Source organism: Giraffa tippelskirchi, chromosome 7 (assembly GCF_054371585.1).
Source record: "Giraffa tippelskirchi isolate mGirTip1 chromosome 7, T2T-mGirTip1v1.2.pri, whole genome shotgun sequence".
Classification (NCBI taxonomy): domain Eukaryota; kingdom Metazoa; phylum Chordata; class Mammalia; order Artiodactyla; family Giraffidae; genus Giraffa; species Giraffa tippelskirchi.
This window is the reverse complement of record NC_137281.1, coordinates 3963885-3980942: the sequence shown is the minus strand read 5'-3', so window position 1 is coordinate 3980942 and position 17058 is coordinate 3963885. Positions and strand designations below refer to the sequence as shown.

Below are 17058 nucleotides of genomic sequence, written 5' to 3'. Positions count from 1 at the left end.
TCCTCTCACAAAGCAAAGCCCAGGCTGAGATGACGTCTCTGATTAAATTCTATCAAATATTTAAAGAAAAAATAATGTGAACACTTGATAAGCTCTGTCACAAAAAAAAGGAAGCATGAGAACATGTTTAAATTCATGAATTGTTGAATAAAGCTGATTATATTTTCAATTTTTTTTAAAAAAAGTGAAATTCTTTCTTTTAAATTCATTTTCAATCTTTTTTTCTGATTTTTTGGCCACATTGCACAGTCTTTAGAATCTTAGTTCCCCGACCAGGGATTGAACCCTGGCCAAGGCAATGAAAACCCTAAGTCCTAACTCCTAGACCTCCAGGGAACACCCTAAGTGTAACTCTTTTTCTTTTTTTTAATACATATATTTTTTACGTGGACCATTTTTAAAGTCTTTACGCTTCCGTTTCATGTTTTGGTTTTTTGGTTTGAGGCATGTGGGATCTTAGTTCCCCAACCAGGGATTGAGCAGGTACCCCCTGCATAGGAAGGCAAAGTCTTAACCACTGGACTGCCAGGAAAGCCCCCTAAAGTGCAGTTCTTGTCACAACATGGGCTTCTCTGATAGCTCAGTTGGTAAAGAATCTGCCTGCAATGCAGGAGACGCTGGTTCGATTCCTGGCTCAGGAAGATCCCCTGGAGAAGGGATAGGCTATTCACTCCAGTATTCTTGGGCTTCCCTGGTGGCTCAGCTGGTAAAGAATCCACCTGCAATGAGGGAGACCTGAGTTCGATCCCTGGGTTGGGAAGAGTCCCTAGAGAAGGGAAAGGCTACCCACTCCAGTATTCTGGCCTGGAGAAGTCCATGGACTCTATAGTCCATGGGGTCACAAAGAGTCGGACACGACGGAGCGACTTTCACTTGCTTGTCACAATATATGGTTACCTGTGTTTCCTTCCCATGTGACAATTTTTGTGTTTTCACTGGAAACAGGCACAAGAAGGCATTGCTTAAGTTCAAGTTAATATTTTATTTCTTCCTTTATTTTCTGGTTACATTTTTGTACATTATGCATGAAAATTCACTTTTCTGGATGCGTATCATGCTTTTAAATGTAACTTCGACATTTGAAACATCAAAGTCACTTTGCCCACTGGCGATAAACACGGTGCTGTAGATGCATCCACCTTCATGCTCCACAGAGACGCACAGTGTCCCTTGAGCCAGCAGATCCTCCAGTGCATGGAGGGATTCCGCACAGCATCTCTTTCCCGTGGTTAAGACGATTCATCACTAGGGATGTTTCTGTTAAGTCTGGGAAGTGGAGGCTGGCGGCTATGGCCCATTGTCCTCCTCCAGGCTGTGTCGGATCCCGTATCCAAAGTATATGGCAAATCCTAGTAGGGAAATGAGATAGTGAGAAGGGAAGGCTGGTGCTCTCCTCACTTACAAATGCCCAGTGGGCCTCCTATCATGGTGTCTGATACAATTCAGGGGAGAGGAAGTAAAAGAACAACGGGCTCCATCATTCAAGAAACCTTTTTATCCCAGACAACCACTTACCAATTGCCATCCAGATGCCAAATTGAGCCCACGTCTGAGTGGTCATCTGTATCATCAAGTAAGCATTCACAAAGGTGCTCACCAGGAAGACAGCAGGCAAAGCAGGGACCTGTGGGCAAGTCAGTTCATCCCTGAACACAGCCCAGACGTCTGAAAGGTGACCCCCGTGTGGACAGGAAGACTCCAGTTCTACTCAGGCTGTGTGCTCAGTGCATAGTGAGAGTGAGTGTGTAAAGCACTGAGTGTGGATCAGGGAAGAGTCCATTGGTTTCAGCAACTCCCCTTCTTCTCTGGTCCAGCAAAGGATGTTTAGGCCTAAAGCACACAGACCTCCTTCACTCAAGGTGGACACTTTGGACCCATAAGGTCACCTACCCTGAACGTAGGTTCAAGAGGAGAGGGGTCCTGGGGCTGCCTCCAGATGATGGCCATGACCCCAGTGATGAGCAGCAGCAGCAGCACAGCCACAGTTGTGAGCACGGGGTCTCCAGAGAACACCTGGCTGGGCCACTGGGCCAGGATCAGGCTCAGGATGGTCAGCAGGAGAACTGCAGGGGTCAAGGAGAAGGAGAGCAGGCTGGACCCGGAAGACAAAGACGTCAGGACCTCGGGTCACACCCCTCCCCAGGCTGCCCCCATCAGGAAGGGCCATAATATCTCCAACACTCCTCAACTGACAAAATAAATACTCCAGTACCATCCGTCAATTTCAGAATATGACCAAAGAGAAGTCCCACTGCTCACCGAGCAGGAAGGCACATCCATAGACAATTTGGCCAGATTTCCGAGTGGGGATGGGGCTGGCAGGGAACCATGGACTCTTCAGAATGTTTGAGGTTCCTGCTTCAGGTTCAGAGTCCAAAGGCCCTCCTTCAGCTTCAGGCTCCATCTCAATTTCCTCCGCTGTTTTCTCCTTCTTGCTTCCGTTCTGGGCTGGTTGATACCTGAATGAGAAATATTGAGGCGGTATTAGTCACAGCCCCTACTGCTGATCCAACATCAGACTGCCTAATGCCTCTCTTTCCCAAATCAGTGATAGCAGGACATTTAGGAGGCAGCATGAAGGTAGAAGATGATTCCCTCCCCATCAACCCTCGCAAGTCGAAGACCCCCACCCCCAGTCAAGGTGTCGTGGGGTCTCACCTGAGGGCAAGGACAGAAAACGTCCCCAGGGAGTAAGCGAGCAGGGACCGAAATGACATGAGGTCCACCAGGTCGGTGAAGTCGAAGAATAACGCCATAACCGCTGGGATGAGGGAGCAGAGACGGTGTGGGGAGAGTGAGAAGCCACTGGAAATATGCAAGTTAGGAAATATGATTTTAAAAAGGGTGAGTTTTGTTTATTCACCTGCAAGAGTTCCAGGAACCAAGACGGCCATGATGGGTGTTCCTGTGGGGGCAACGGTGCGGACAATGATGCGGGCATTGGTGCGGGCCTTTGTGGGGGCATCAGTGCAGGCATCGGTGGGGCCAGGGATCCAGGCAAGTCCCCGGAAAAGGAGCCCGTCCTCTGCCATTGCATAGGTCAACTGAGACATGATGAACATGATACTCAGAAGGCTGGAAGAGAAAATGGGAATGTGTGAGAACATGCAGAAGCAGGAGAGACCAGGGCTTTTGCTCCCTGGTCTCCATGGGGCAAGATGTCTTTCTCGTCTCTCAGTCCCAAGGGCTGGGGATACCCGAGCATCTGACAGTAGATGAGGAGAAAACCATGACACTGACCTGTATAAAAGGATGCAGAGGGTGCCAACAGCCACGACATATTTGACAGGCTCCCACCCAACATAGAGGAAAGCCTGCGGCAAGGGGCTCTTGAGCTGAATCAGGTAGTAGGGCACCATGAGGGTGAGGGCCGCCGAGACACCAAAACACACCAAAAAGCAGATGAAGAAGGAGATCACGACAGTCAAGGGCATGGACCACTGAGGATTTCTGGCTTTTTTCCCTTCAGGATGGGAGGAGGTATTGGGTCAGTAAACACACTGGGGTGAAATCACAAAACGCACTTTACTCTTCAAACTTCAAAAGCAGCCTAACCTTCTACCCACCCCTGTGCCCAAGGGCAGCCCATTCTGTGCCCAAATCCCTGATGGAACACACGATGCCCATGTTACCTGCACTGGCAATGCCAGTAAAACCAACAAATGCATAGAAACATGTAGCTGCTCCCTGGAGAATTCCATCAAAGCCGAAAGGCACAAACCCTCCAGAAGCCAGAAGGCCCAAGCTATGGTGAGAGAAGAAAAGGGGAGGAACGTGGGTGAGGTGTGTTCAGCCGTCTCTACTGGGCTCCTCCCTTAGGACCTCAAGTCCTGGGCTCCAGGGACCCCCACGCTTGGACCATCAGCCCAGGTCTCCCTAGTCCCCACCATATTCCCAACTCTGCACACCACACACACGTGCATTACTACAACCAAGTGTACCGTCCAAACCTATAGGCATCACCAGATCCAGCTGCAGCCAATGTGTAGTCCTGTTCTGTGAGTTTCCAATTGTTCAGGTCCCCCTTAACGAAGCCAGAGAGGATGATGAAGCTGAGAACCAAAATGTTCAAGCCTGTGAAGACTTTGTACATCAGGGTTGACTCATAAACTCTCAGAGCCAGTAGTCCTGTGGGAAAAACAGAAAATGCGACAACAAAATAACTAAATCCAGGACTCCCCTAGCAGCCCATTGGTTAAGACTCTGAGCTTCAACTACAGGGAGCATAGGTTCAATCCCTGGTCTGGGAGTTCCCCATGCATTGCAGTGAGGCCAGAGAAATAAATAACTAAATCCATAGAGACAGAAAGCAGACTAGTGGTTGCCCAGGGCTGGCGGTTGGTGGTTGCGGACAGACGGACAGTGACTGCTCAACGGGTACAGGGTTTCCTTTTGTTGTGATGAAAATGTTTGGTACTGGATGGGGTGGTGGTTACACAACGCTGGGAATGTACTAAGTGCCGCTGAATTGGACACTTGCAGATGGATATTTTCTTACTGTGACCATCATCTCACAATATCCATGTCTATCAAATCATCTTAAACTTTCACAATGCTGTGTGTCCGTTGTTGTTGTGGTTCAGTTGCTCAGTCATGTCTGATTCTTTGTCACCCCATGGACTGCACCCCATGGACTGTCCTTCACCATCTCCCAGAGTTTGCTCAAACTCATGTCCATTGAGTCAGTGATGCCATCCAACCATCTCATCCTCTGTTGTCCCCTTCTCCTCCTGCCCCCAGTCTTTCTCAACATCAGGGTCTTTTCCAGTGAATCAATTCTTCTCATCAGGTGGCCAAAGTATTGGAGCTTCTGTTTCAGCATCAGTTCTTCAAATGAATATTCAGGACTGATTTCCTTTAGGATGGACTGGTTGGGTCTCCTTGCAGCTCAAGGGATTCTCAAGAGTCTTCTCCAGCACTACAATCAAAAGCCTCAATTCTTTGGTACTCGGCCTTCTTTATGGTCCAACTCTCACATCTGTACACGACTACTGGAAAAACCATAGCTTTGACTATATGTACCTTTGTCAGCAGTGATGCTTCTGCTTTTTAATATACTGTCGAGGTTTGTCATAGCTTTTCTTCCAAGGAGCAAGTGCCTTTTAATTTCATGGCTGCAGTCCCCATCCACAGTGATTTGGAAGCCCAAGAAAATAAAGTCTCTCACTGTTTCCATTTTTTCCCCAACTATTTGTCATGAAGTGAAGTATATCTCAATAAGGCTGGGGAAAATAATAAAATGGTTAAATTTACATGAATTTCCTCTCAGTTAAAAAACAAAACCCAAACACATAACTTTGATCTCAGTACAGAGGAAGAAACTTGTTGGTCTAGGTAAATGATTCCCAGCTGGGGCGATTTTGTGCCCCAAGGGACATTGGCACTGTCTGGAGACATCCCAGTTGTCACGGTTTGGGGGTTGGGTGTGACTGGTACCTACTACATAAAGATCATAGATGCTACTCAACATCCAACAATGATTTTTTGGGGGGTACCCCTCTTGGCATGTGGGATCTTTGTTCCCTGGCCAGGGATTGAGCCCGAAACTTCATCATTGAAAGCACAGTGTCCTAACCATTGGACCACCAGGGAATTCCCCCAACAACAATTTAAAAAAAAAAACAGAAAATGCACGGGATAGCACCCCACAACAAAGAATGATTCAACCCTGTCTCTTGAGAAACCTGTATGCAGGTCAGGAAGCAACAGTTAGAACTAGACATGGAACAACAGACTGGTTCCAAATAGGAAAAGGAGTACGTCAAGGCTGTATATTGTCACCCTGCTTATTTAACTTATATGCAGACTACATCATGAGAAACGCTGGGCTGGAAGAAACACAAGCTGGAATCAAGATTGCCGGGAGAAATAACAATAACCTCAGATATGCAGATGACACCACCCTTACGGCAGAAAGTGAAGAAGAACTAAAGAGCCTCTTGATGAAAGTGAAAGAGGAGAGTGAAAAAGTTGGCTTAAAGCTCAACATTCAGAAAATTAAGATCATGGCATCTGGTCCCATCACTTCATGGGAAATAGATGGGGAAACAGTGGAAACAGTGTCAGACTTTATTTTTCTGGGCTCCAAATCACTGCTGATGGTGACTGCAGCCATGAAATTAAAAGACGCTTACTCCTTGGAAAGAAGCTTATGGCCAACCTAGATAGCATATTTAAAAGCAGAGACATTACTTTGCCAACAAAAGTCCGTCTAGTCAAGGCTATGGTTTTTCCAGTGGTCATGTATGGGTGTGAGAATTGGACGGTGAAGAAAGCTGAGCACCGCAGAATGATGCTTTTGAACTGTGGTGTTGGAGAAGACTCTTGAGAGTCCCTTGGACTGCAAGGAGATCCAATCAATCCATCCAAAAGGAGATCAATCCTGGGTGTTCATTGGAAGGACTGCTGTTGAAGTTGAAACTCCAATACTTTGGCCACCTCATGCGAAGAGTTGACTCATTGGAAAAGACCCTAATGCTGGGTAGGATTGGGGGCAGGAGGAGAAGGGGACGACAGAGGATGAGATGGTTGGATGGCATCACTGACTCAATGAACATGGGTTTGGGTAGACTCCGGGAGTTGGTGATGGACAGGGAGGCCTGGCGTGCTGCAATTCATGGGGTCGCAAAGAGTCGGACACGACTGAGCTACTGAACTGAACTGAACTGAAATGAAATGAACTGAAATTACCAATAGTCCAAAGGTAGGAAAAAATGGTCTCTGTCTTGCCTTCCTCTCTCTCTTATTCCAAACCCTTTTTCCCAGTCCTAATTCCCCACCATTCTGCCACCCCAAGCCTTCTCCATGCCAACTCCCCCTCCATACCTTGCTCTTCCCTTTACGTCTCTGGTCCCTTCTCACCTGTGAGCAGCAGCACCAGGCCCAGGGCAAGGAAGTCTGGAAATGGGGGCAGGAAGTAGGGCATTTGCAGAGAGAAAGTTCCCCCTAATGCCTCAGAGATGTGGTTCCCAATCAGGCTGTCGAAGGTGGAGCTCCAGGCCCGGGCTATACAGGCAGTGGCTGCAGCAACAGAAGAAGGAATGTTTACAAGCAAACAGAACTTGAACCCCTATTATGCACCATGTGAGATATTTGGGGCAGAAGGTGAGCAAAAAAACACCTGATCTCAAAGAGCTTCTTCTCATGGGGTGGACAGGGGAGACCCAGGTGATTCACAGAAAGACCAACTATTTAATATGCTAGGAGATAAAAGTGATGGAAAACAAAGAAACACAGGTAAATGGGACTAGAAGGACCTAGATCAGAGTTGAATTTTTAAATTGAGGTGTAAGGTGATGGAATATTACTCAGCCATTAAAAAGAATACATTTGAATCAGTTCTATTGAGATGGATGAAACTGGAGCCCATTATACAGAGTAAAGTAAGCCAGAAAGAAAAACACCAATACAGTATACTAATACATATACATGGAATTTGAAAGATGGTAATGATAACCCTATATGCGAGACAGAATAAGAGACACAGATACATAGAACAGTCTTATGGACTCTGTGGGAGAAGGTGAGGGTGGAACGATCTGAGAGGATAGCTTTGAAACATGTATATTATCATATGTGAAACAGATCGCCATTCCAGGTTCGATGCATGAGACAAATGCTCAGGGCTGGGGCAATGGGATGACCCAGAGGGACAGGATGGGGAGGGAGGTGGGAGGGGGGTTCAGGATGGGGAACACATGTAAACCCATGGCTGATTCATGTCAATGTATGGCAAAAACCACTACAATATTGTAAAGTAATTAGCCCCCAACTAAAATAAATAAATTAATTTTTAAAAAAGAAGGAAAAAAAAGACTAATAAAATAAACGATCCTCTAAAAAAAAAATTGAGGTGTAAGGGAACATCCATGAAGGCAACAGCTGAGCAAAGATTTCACTGTGGTCAGGGGATGAGCCTAGGGACATGCCTCCCTCTCACCCGCTCCTTACAGTTCCCATTCCTCCGGTTTCTTGGTCCATCATTTAAGGAAAGCAGGATAGACCTGCGCGCGATGAGGTTGGGCAGCTTTCCTGCCACCATTACCCCTTTCCCAACTCTGCCTCAAAGGTGGATAACAAAGTTCTGATGAATGACTGAAGCCTCCAGTCATCTCTCCTACTTTCTCCATCTTAAGGCCCACTTCTCCCCCCTCCCCATCGTCTCACCAATAATTAAATACAGTAAGAGGTTCCAGCCAGTGATGAAGGCGTACAGTTGTCCCATTGTGACATAGCTGATGAAATACACAGTACCAGGTCTTTCTACTCCAGCTGCCAACTCGACATAGCAGAGCCCAGACAACACAGTAGTCAGGCCGGCCACCAGTAAGAAAAGGATGATTGCTGGTCCAGCTACGTATTTGGCCACTCCACCAATCAGGATGTATATGCCAGCTCCCAACATGTTGTCCAAACCTATAACCACCAGGTCCAGGGTGTTCGGAGGACGGGTCTCAGACCCCTCAGGTTCCTCTCTGAACTCCTGTGGCTTCCTGCGGACCAGCTTCTGACCAAACTGGTGAAGATACTGACCCAGCATCATAGACATAGTTGAGGAGCTACAATCTGCTGAGAAAGCAAGACCTGAAGTCATCAACGATGTCCATCTGCCCTTGACCCTGAAAGCTCAGTTCCACGGAGGAATGGGGTGATGGGGAGCAGGTGGTAAAAGGACACACTGGGAAAGTTCTCCCTCTGTAAGCTTTGGTTTCTTCAAACATAAAGATTTTTAATGTTTCAAGGTTACTCGAAGATTTGCTTGAAGAGAAGTGAAGGGGACGAGAATACGCCTTCCCCAGTGTGCCACTTTGGCTCAGGGATTCTTTATGAGTTAAAGGTAATTAAGACCCAGAAGGCTTGGAAAAAGCTTCCTGTCACTCCCTTGTGTGTGTGTATTAGTCACTCAGTCATGTCTTTGCAACCCCACCAGGCTCCTCTGTCCATGGGGATTCTCCAGGCAAGAATACTGAAGCGGGTTGCCATTCCCTCCTCCAGGAGATTGTCCCAACCCAGGGATCGAACCCAGATCTCCTGCATTGCAGGCAGATTCTTTATCATCTGAGCCACCCTTAAGCCACTCACTAATATACAAATATTGTATGATTCCACTTCCATGAAGTATCAAGAGGAGTCAAAGCCATAGAGACAGAAAGTAGAACGATGGTTTGCCAGGGGCTGGGGTTGAGAAGGTATTGTTAAATGAGGGCACATTTTCCATTTTACAAAAGAGCTCTTCAGATTGGCTGGACAGCAATGTAAATATACTTAACATTACTGAAGTGCACACTTAAAAATGATGTAGATGGGAATTCCCTGGCAGTCCAGCGGCTAGGAGTGAGAACTGTCACTGCCATGAACCTGGATTTGATCCTGGTGGGGGAACTAAGATCCTGTGAACCATGTGGGTGTTGGGGCTGAATTTTTCAAGAAACAGTTATGATGGTAAATATTATGTCACGTATATTTTACTACCTTTTTGTTGTTGTTGTTGCCAATGATAAATAATAGAGACCAGCTTCAAAGAGTTGCTGGGTATAACAAACCCTAAGGTGATTTAATATAAATCAACATAGCATTAACTTGAGCAGACTCTGGGAGATGGTGAAGGACAGGGAAGCCTGGTGTGCTACAGTCCATGGAGTCACGAAGAGCCGGACACGACTCAGTGACTGAACAACAACAACCTACCATCATCCCCCACAGACAGCAACATCGGCTGACATGCAAGCCCTTTACAGTTCTCTGGTATCAAAAGATGAGGAACCCACAGATTCAAAAGGCGGGGAGTGTAGAAGAGGCTGAAGTGGGTGGCCCACATATCATAAGCCCTGTATAAGGACAATCTTCACTACTGTTTGAGCCCCAGTCCAAAAAAAAAAAGTGAGTGAAAAAGAGCCTGCCTGTCAACACAGGAGATGTGAGAGACGCTGGCTCAATCCCTGGGTTGGGAAGATCCCTTGGAGGAGGAAATGGCAACCCACTCCAGTATTCTTGCTTGGATAATCTCCATGGACATAGGAGCCTGGCGGGTTACACTCCATAGGGTCGCAAAGAGTCAGACACAACTGAAGTGACTTAGCACATATGCAAGAAACTCCAGGCACTGATCCAACCTCCCCTCCCGCTGGCCCGACCCCACCCTCCACCACCCACCACCCACCGATTCTCTCACAAAGCACAAGAGCTCCCAGCTCCTGCTTTCATCTGTAAAATGGTCTCTCCACCCTCAGTCAGGAGCCAGGCTGACCCCTCTGCACTCTGGGGTTGCAGAGGTCTCTTTGGGAGGATGTGAACTCAGCCCCCAGTCTCCTACAGGAGAGGGTGAGCCGAGACTTACTGGATCCTTGGAGCAGAGCCTGGAGCCCTGGATCAGTCAGGGAGGCTGAGGTTAAGCCGTGCGGGGCTGGAGCTGAGACATCTCCAAGAACCAAAGCGGGGAGTCCTGAGCACAGAAGACAGTCCTCACCCCTGGGTTGTTGGGGTGGAGATGGGGCTGGGCGGGCGGGAGCATCTGCCGTGTTGCTATCAGCTCTTGATTCTTCTGTGGTTACCCTCGGGGGAGGTTCTGAGAAGGTTTTTTTGGTTTTTTTTTAAGTAGTTAAGAAGATTTTTTATGAATTGCTTGAATTATTGATTGGTTGTGCTTTGTCTTGTGGCTGCGCGCAGGCTTTCTCTCATTGCAGCGAGTGGGGGCTCCTCTCTGGTGGGGCGCATGGCCGTCTCAGCACTGTACCTTCTCCTGTTGAGGAGCACAGGCTCTGGGGCGGGCGGGCGGCCCTAGCTGCGCCTCGCGGCCTCAGTGGTTGTGGCTCCCGGCTCTAGAGAACTGCCTCAGGGATTGCAGGGCACAGGATTAGCTGCTCTAAGGTGTGTTGAATCCTCCTGGATCAGGGATTGAACCTGAGTCCCCTGCATTGGCAGGCAGATTCTCTACCACCAGGGAAGGCCCTGAAACGTTTTCTTTGTTGCAGTAAAGTACACATAATAAAATTTATCATTTAATTCATGTTAAGGGTCCAGTTCAATCATGTTGTGTGTGTGTGTGTACGCGCTAAGTCGCTTGAGTCGTGTCCGATTCTTTGCAACCCCGCCATGCTCCTCTGCCCGTGGGATTCTCCAGGCAAGAATACTGAAGTGGGTTGCCATTTCCTCCCCCAGGAGATCTTCCCAACCTGGGGATTGAATCCAGGTCTCCTGCATGAGCACCCAGGTTCTTCACCACTAGTGCCACTTGGAAAGCCCCTCGGTCGTGTTAGGTATATTCATATTTTGTGCAACCAAATTCCAGAGCATTTTTCACCTGGCGACACTGAATCTCTGTTCCCATTAAACAACAATTCCTTCTTTTTCCTTTTCCGGTTCCTGGCCATCACCATTCTACTTTCTGTCTTTATGAAACTGATGACTCTAGGGACTTCACTTAAATGGAATCAGACAACAGTTCTCAAGTGTAGTCACACTTATTTTACTGAGTATGATATCTGCAAGGTGCATCCATCATGTGTTAGAATTCCCTTCCTTTCTGGTGCTGAGTAATACTCTGGTATTGGTACATATCACACTGGCTCATCCATCCTTTGGTCAGTGGGCACTTGGGTTGCTTTCATGTTCTAGTTATTGTGAAAAATGCTGCTATGACCACGAGTGTACAAATATCTCTTCCAGGGTGCACTTTCAGTTCTTTCTGGTATATCCTCAGAGGTAGAATTGCTAGATCGTAAGGTTCTAAGATTTTTATCTGCTTGTGATGGAGAAAATGTTCACATATTGAGGAATGCGGAAGTTATTTTGCTTATACGTGGCTCATCTTGAACTGTGTGTGAACTAAAACAGCCTGTCCAACCCTCACAGCTCATCTGCTTTAACCATTGAGGTAAAGAGCATCTGGTTTGAAGATAAGAATGAGTAACTCCCTTCTAATGGCATCCATACTAACACTCCCTCCAAGATAAGGTTCCCTTCTCGGACACCAGGGTCCTGCTGTCTCTCTGTCTATGTACTAAGTCGGTCTCTTTGGAAACCTTGCAGGAATGCCCCCTGCGCTGTGTGATGTGTGTTCTCTGTTTGGATGCGGTGTAAGACTGTGCTGGAAACCGTGCTTCAGTGGGACAGTCTGAGAATTCCCTGGCAGTACTCTGTGCTTCCACTGCAGTGGGCACGGGTTCGATTCCCGGTTTGAGAACTAAGGACCCTCCTCCACCCTCCCCTCCTTCCTCATGCCATGCAGCAGGGCCAAAAAAAGCAAAAGAAAACCAGTGCAGTTCTTCAGAGTTATTTAAGAGGCTGCCTCCTGGGCTATAGTGCTCAGCTGGGCTCAAATAAAACTCTTTCTACTCCTGTTAGATTGTTTATTGCTTCTTTCCATGGACACGTGAACACATTTGATCATAAAGGACCATGAGACGTGTGAGCTGTAAGACTTGGGGCCCTACTTACAACCCTGCCCCCTGCCAGTCCTCTTGCTGGACTCTCCACTGTCTGCAGATGACCTGAGACACTCCAGTGCGGGGGAACACAAGCCCAGCTGGACTCCACCAGGAGAAGGGGCGCTTAAAGCCTCTGATGTTAACTCAAGCAACACAAACATGGAACCAGCATCTCATGTGCACCCAGTCTTGCCCAAAAGGATGGAAGAGGGTAAAGGGGATGTGACTCGGTCAGGGAGCTCTGTTTGCTGGGATAGCTGAGCACAGAGATGGAGAAGGAAAAGGATGCAAGAGATCAGGAGCCCTGCTCCTCCTGGAAGGAAAACCCGAGAGTGAGAGGGGAATGCTGCAGCTTTGGAGGATGCTAGTGAAGTGTTGACTAGATTCTGACCTGAGTCAAGTGATCCACATGCTAAAACACTGGGCACAAACCAGCAAAAGGACACATAAATGCAGTACTTGACTGACTCTCACATTTGCTTCTTTTTTTAACATTGAAGTATAGTTGATTTACATATTGTAAGTTAAAAAAAAAAAAACAGCCATACAAGACGAAAGAGGCTTAACCTATTTCAGAAAGTTTTAGTTGGTTGAGTGAGGACGCACTTGAATCCCCAAAGTTGGTTAAAAAAAAAAAAATGTAGTGTTAGTCGATCAGTCATGTCTGACTCTTTGTGACCCCAAGGACTGTAGCCCCCCAGGCTCCTCTGTCCATGGGATTCTCCAGGCAAGAAGACTGGAGCGGGTAGCCATTTCCTTCTCCAGGGGATCTTCCCGACCCGGTGTTTGCACCAGCGTCTCCTGTATTGCAGGCGGAGTCTTGGCCGTCTGAGGCACTTCTGTACCTCTCTTTGACTGGGCAGGGTCTCCGTGCTGCGGGCGCTTTCTCCATTTGCAGTGATGAGGGGGCTCTCTTGCAGCGGTGCTCAGGCTTCTCTTGTTGGGGAGCATGGACTCTAGGGTCACAGGCTTCAGCTGTGGCACAGGGGCTCCAGAGCACAGGCTCAGTAGTCAGGAGGATTACTTTAAAAGAAGACATTGGAGATGCAACAGATGCAGAAAGAAGCCTTCTCGGAGCCTCCCTTATCAGACTCAAAGCAGAAAGTTCTGGTAAGTACAGCTGCCAGAAAGTCCCTCTCTGGGGAGAGGCTGCTCCCAAGAAGATGACGCTGAGTAAAACTAGGACAATAATTGTGGACTCAGTGGGGGAAGGAGAGGGTGGGACGCGTTGAGAGAGTAGCATGGAGACATACACGTGACCATGTGTAAAGCAGATGGCCAGTGGAAATTTGCCATATGAGGCAGGGAGCTCAAACCTGATGCTCTGTGACAACCTGGAGGGGTGGGATGCGGTGGGAGATGGGAGGGAGGCTTAAGCGGGAGGAGACATATGTCTACCCATGGCTGATTCATGTGGATGTATGGCAGAAACCAACACAAAGTTGTAAGGCAATTATCCTCCAATTAAAAACAAATACATTTAAACTTTTTAAAAATTTCGCTCTCTCGGAGTTTTCTAGCCTGAAGAAGCTGGAAAGACCACTCACACCTGCAGAGACAAACATTATTACAAAGCATCTCATCTCTGGTTTCTTAATTTGTTTTTCCCAAAGAAACCCATTTGTTCTTCCCATAAAAGCCTTTTCTCCCTGCACCCCTCTAGTAAGTTAGGTACAGAAGCCTGTCACTTTAATCATTTAGTAAGTTATACTTTTGTTGTCTCCTGTATATAATCCTTCCTCCTGGTAATTTGCCTTTTCTGTGTCTTTTTTGCAGGCTCCAGTTAAAAGACCTAATAGGATAAAGGGGGGAAGTTTTTCTGTTCCAATAGCAGCAAAGTTTAACTGTTTCCACAATATGATGTTGCTACTGAATAAACTGCGTGGCCAAGTAAAGGAAGCAGTGGACAGAGTTCATGCATTTAACGTTGCCATAGAGACGACTGTGTGCCAGGAACTAAAATAGGCATCAGAGACTAAGAAGGAAAGAGCTCCGCACTTCAACAGCAGGGGGCATTTGGAGACAGTTTATCTGGAATTCATTTCACACATCTTTTTTTTTTTTTAATTCATTTAATTGGAGGATAATTGCTTTACAATGGCTTGTTGGTTTCCGCCATGCATCGCCATGAATCAGCCATAGGTACAGTATGTCCCCGCCCTCCTGAGCCTGTTCCCTCACCTCCCGCCCCATCCCACCCCTCTAGGGTGTCACAGAGCACTGGGTTTGAGCTCCCTGGGTTACACAGTAGCTTCCTATTAGCTATCTGTTTTACACATGGTAGTGGAAATGTTTCAATGCTCCTCTCTCGATTCATCCCACCCTCTCCTTCCCCCGCTGTGTCCACAAGTCTGTTCTCTATGTCTGTGTCTCTATCGCTGCCCTGCAGATGGGTTCATCAGTACCACCATCTTTCTAGATTCTACATATGTGTTAATATAGGATATTTGTTCTTCTTTTTCTGACTTCACTCTCTATTAAAGGCTCTAGGTCCATCCACCTCGTTAGAACTGAGTCAAATGCGTTCCTTTTATGGCTATGGGTCACACACCATTTACGGAGAAGGCAATGGCACCCCACTCCAGTACTCTTGCCTGGAAAATCCCATGGACAGAGGAGCCTGGTAGGCTACAGTCCATGGGGTCGCTAAGAGTCAGACACGACAGAAGCGACTTAGCAGCAGCATACCATTTAATTGGTATAAAAAGGGGACCATTTTTCTGCCCTGGGGCATTGTCAACATCCTGGTTTTGGCTGATTGTGTTTTCAGTCTAACTGTGAATCTCTCCCTTATGTTCACGATGAGCTGTGGTTGATCTAGAGGCTTGAGGACTTTCTGACTCAGCTTTCCATCAGGGCTGTGTTCCGGGCGGTGTTCTGTGTTGCCTGTTATGGAACACTCGGTAGCACAGGATATCTGGTTGTCCCCCAGCAGTAAGGGAAGAACAGCAATCAGGTGATGCCAGCCTCTTCCATCAAAGTTTCACCTGACAGTTTCAGTCTCCATCATTTCCCAAGTCTGTATTTCAGTAGACCTTGCAAAACGGTGAACTTGCAGAATTTTCCTAATTCTGTTCATCCTCTTCTATTTTTTTTAATTCATTTAACAACTTTGCCGCTCAGTTTCTTGACCTCCATCCCTCCTTCTCTCTACTGCAGCTGCTCATTCCCACAGTCCTGTACTTCTTGGTTACTAATGTCTTCCAGTCCATAATCTCAGTTTCAAGTATTATTTTCTTCAGTAACACCTTTTTATTTTTACTTCTCTAGTTTCACTTCCTATCTTTTAGTTCCACCCTACCATGAACATGGTCAGGGTAACCACAGGCTCAGCTGGTAAAAAATCCGTCTGCAATGCGGGAGACCTAGGTTTGATCCCTGGGATAAGAAGATCCCCCGGAGAAGGGAAAGGCTGCCCACCCCAGTATTCTGGCCTGGAGAATTCCATGGACTGTATAGTTCATGGGGTTGCAAAGAGTCTGACATGGTTGAGTGACTTTCACACAACCGTAACCATTCATCAACCAACTATTACTTCCTACCTTCTTTCCTCACCTCTGGCAATGCAAGTTTTTATTTTTCCAATTAAAGAACTTTTCCTCATCAACTCTACTATCTAACTCTAAGAGTCTGTGGCAGAAAAATAAAGTGCTTATTATATAGTGTGATATATATCTCAGTAAAGCTGGGGGAGAAGATGAAAATGACCATCTCTCTTTCTCAGTAAAATAATTCAATTTATTTATTGTTATTCTTTTTCATAAAATCTCTTTCATCTGATATTAAGATGGCTATACATCTTTCTTGTGTTACTCTTTGCACAATGTATCTCTTCCTTTCTTTCTGCTTCCAACTCATCTGCTTTCTTATGTTTAAAATGCAACTCTTTTTTAAAATTACATTTGTGGTTGTTTTTTTTTTCTTATTTTTTGGCCACACTGCACAGTTTGCAGGAACTTAGTTCCGTGACCGGGGATTGAACCCTGGCCATGGCCTTGAAAGCCCTGCGTCCTAAATCCTGGACCTCCAGGGAATTCCCTAAGGTGCAACTCTCTTTTTTTTTTTAAGATTTTTTTTTTAATGTGGACCATTTTTAAAGTCTTTATTGCCCATGGCTGATTCATGTCAATGTATGGCAAAAACTATTACAATACTGTAAAGTAATTAGCCCCCAACTAAAATAAATTAATTAATAAAAAAAATAAATAAAGTCTTTATTGCTTCTGCTTTATGTTTTAGTTTTTCGGCTGTGAGGCATGTGGGTCCCACAACCAGGGATCAAACCACACCCCCTGCATTAGAAGGCAAGTCTTAACCACTGGACTGCCAGGGAAACCCCCTAAAGCACAGCTCTTGTCACAATATGTGGTTACCCGTGTTTCCTTCCCATGTGACAGTCTATGTGTTTTTGCTGGAAACAGGCACAAGAAGGCCTTGCTTATGTTCAAGTTAATATTTTATTTCTTCCTCTGGTTTCTGGTTACATTTCTGTACATTTTTCATGAAAATTCTCTCTTCTGGATGTGTATTATGCTTTTAAATGTTTCCTCCAGCATTTGCAGCATTAAAGTCACTTTGTCTACTAGCAATAAATACACAACTATAAATGTATTCCACCTTCACAGTCCATAGA

The 17058-nt window shown here is 46.5% G+C and overlaps 1 protein-coding gene and 1 long non-coding RNA gene across 5 annotated transcripts; one reads left to right on the top strand and one right to left on the bottom strand.

The window, feature by feature from the left end:
* Positions 1-962: 962 nt before the first annotated feature.
* On the bottom strand, positions 963-13058 carry LOC145515831 (cationic amino acid transporter 3-like). Of its 4 annotated transcripts, none has more exons than XM_081517227.1 (11): positions 8167-13058; positions 6862-7020; positions 3942-4128; positions 3633-3745; positions 3241-3463; positions 2864-3075; positions 2659-2761; positions 2260-2459; positions 1891-2063; positions 1516-1624; positions 963-1349 (listed from the first exon to the last, which is right to left on the bottom strand). In XM_081517227.1, exons 1-11 carry the CDS (start codon positions 8591-8593, stop codon positions 1288-1290), a joined length of 1968 nt encoding a protein of 655 aa, XP_081373353.1. In that variant the 5' UTR covers positions 8594-13058; the 3' UTR covers positions 963-1287. The 4 variants fall into 4 exon arrangements, with proteins under 4 accessions (XP_081373353.1, XP_081373354.1, XP_081373355.1 ...); XM_081517228.1 differs by having other exon boundaries at positions 3951-4128; XM_081517229.1 differs by lacking the exon at positions 8167-13058 and adding an exon at positions 7951-8151.
* LOC145515834 (uncharacterized) lies at positions 8277-16638 on the top strand. The gene is made up of 2 exons (XR_014061041.1): positions 8277-8836; positions 14202-16638. It is a non-coding gene; the product is annotated as an uncharacterized LOC145515834 (long non-coding RNA).
* The last annotated feature ends 420 nt before the right edge of the window (positions 16639-17058 follow it).

Bases quoted from the DNA above. Each gene is read 5' to 3' on its own strand.
- LOC145515831 (XM_081517227.1), bottom strand. From the start codon at position 8,593: ATGACTTCAGGTCTTGCTTTCTCAGCAGATTGTAGCTCCTCAACTATG. The intron at 3,464-3,632 runs GTAACATGGGCA...CCCATCCTGAAG, and splicing joins TACTGGCATTGCCAGTGCAG to GGAAAAAAGCCAGAAATCCT. The intron at 2,460-2,658 runs GTGAGACCCCAC...TTTCTCATTCAG, and splicing joins TTTTCTGTCCTTGCCCTCAG to GTATCAACCAGCCCAGAACG.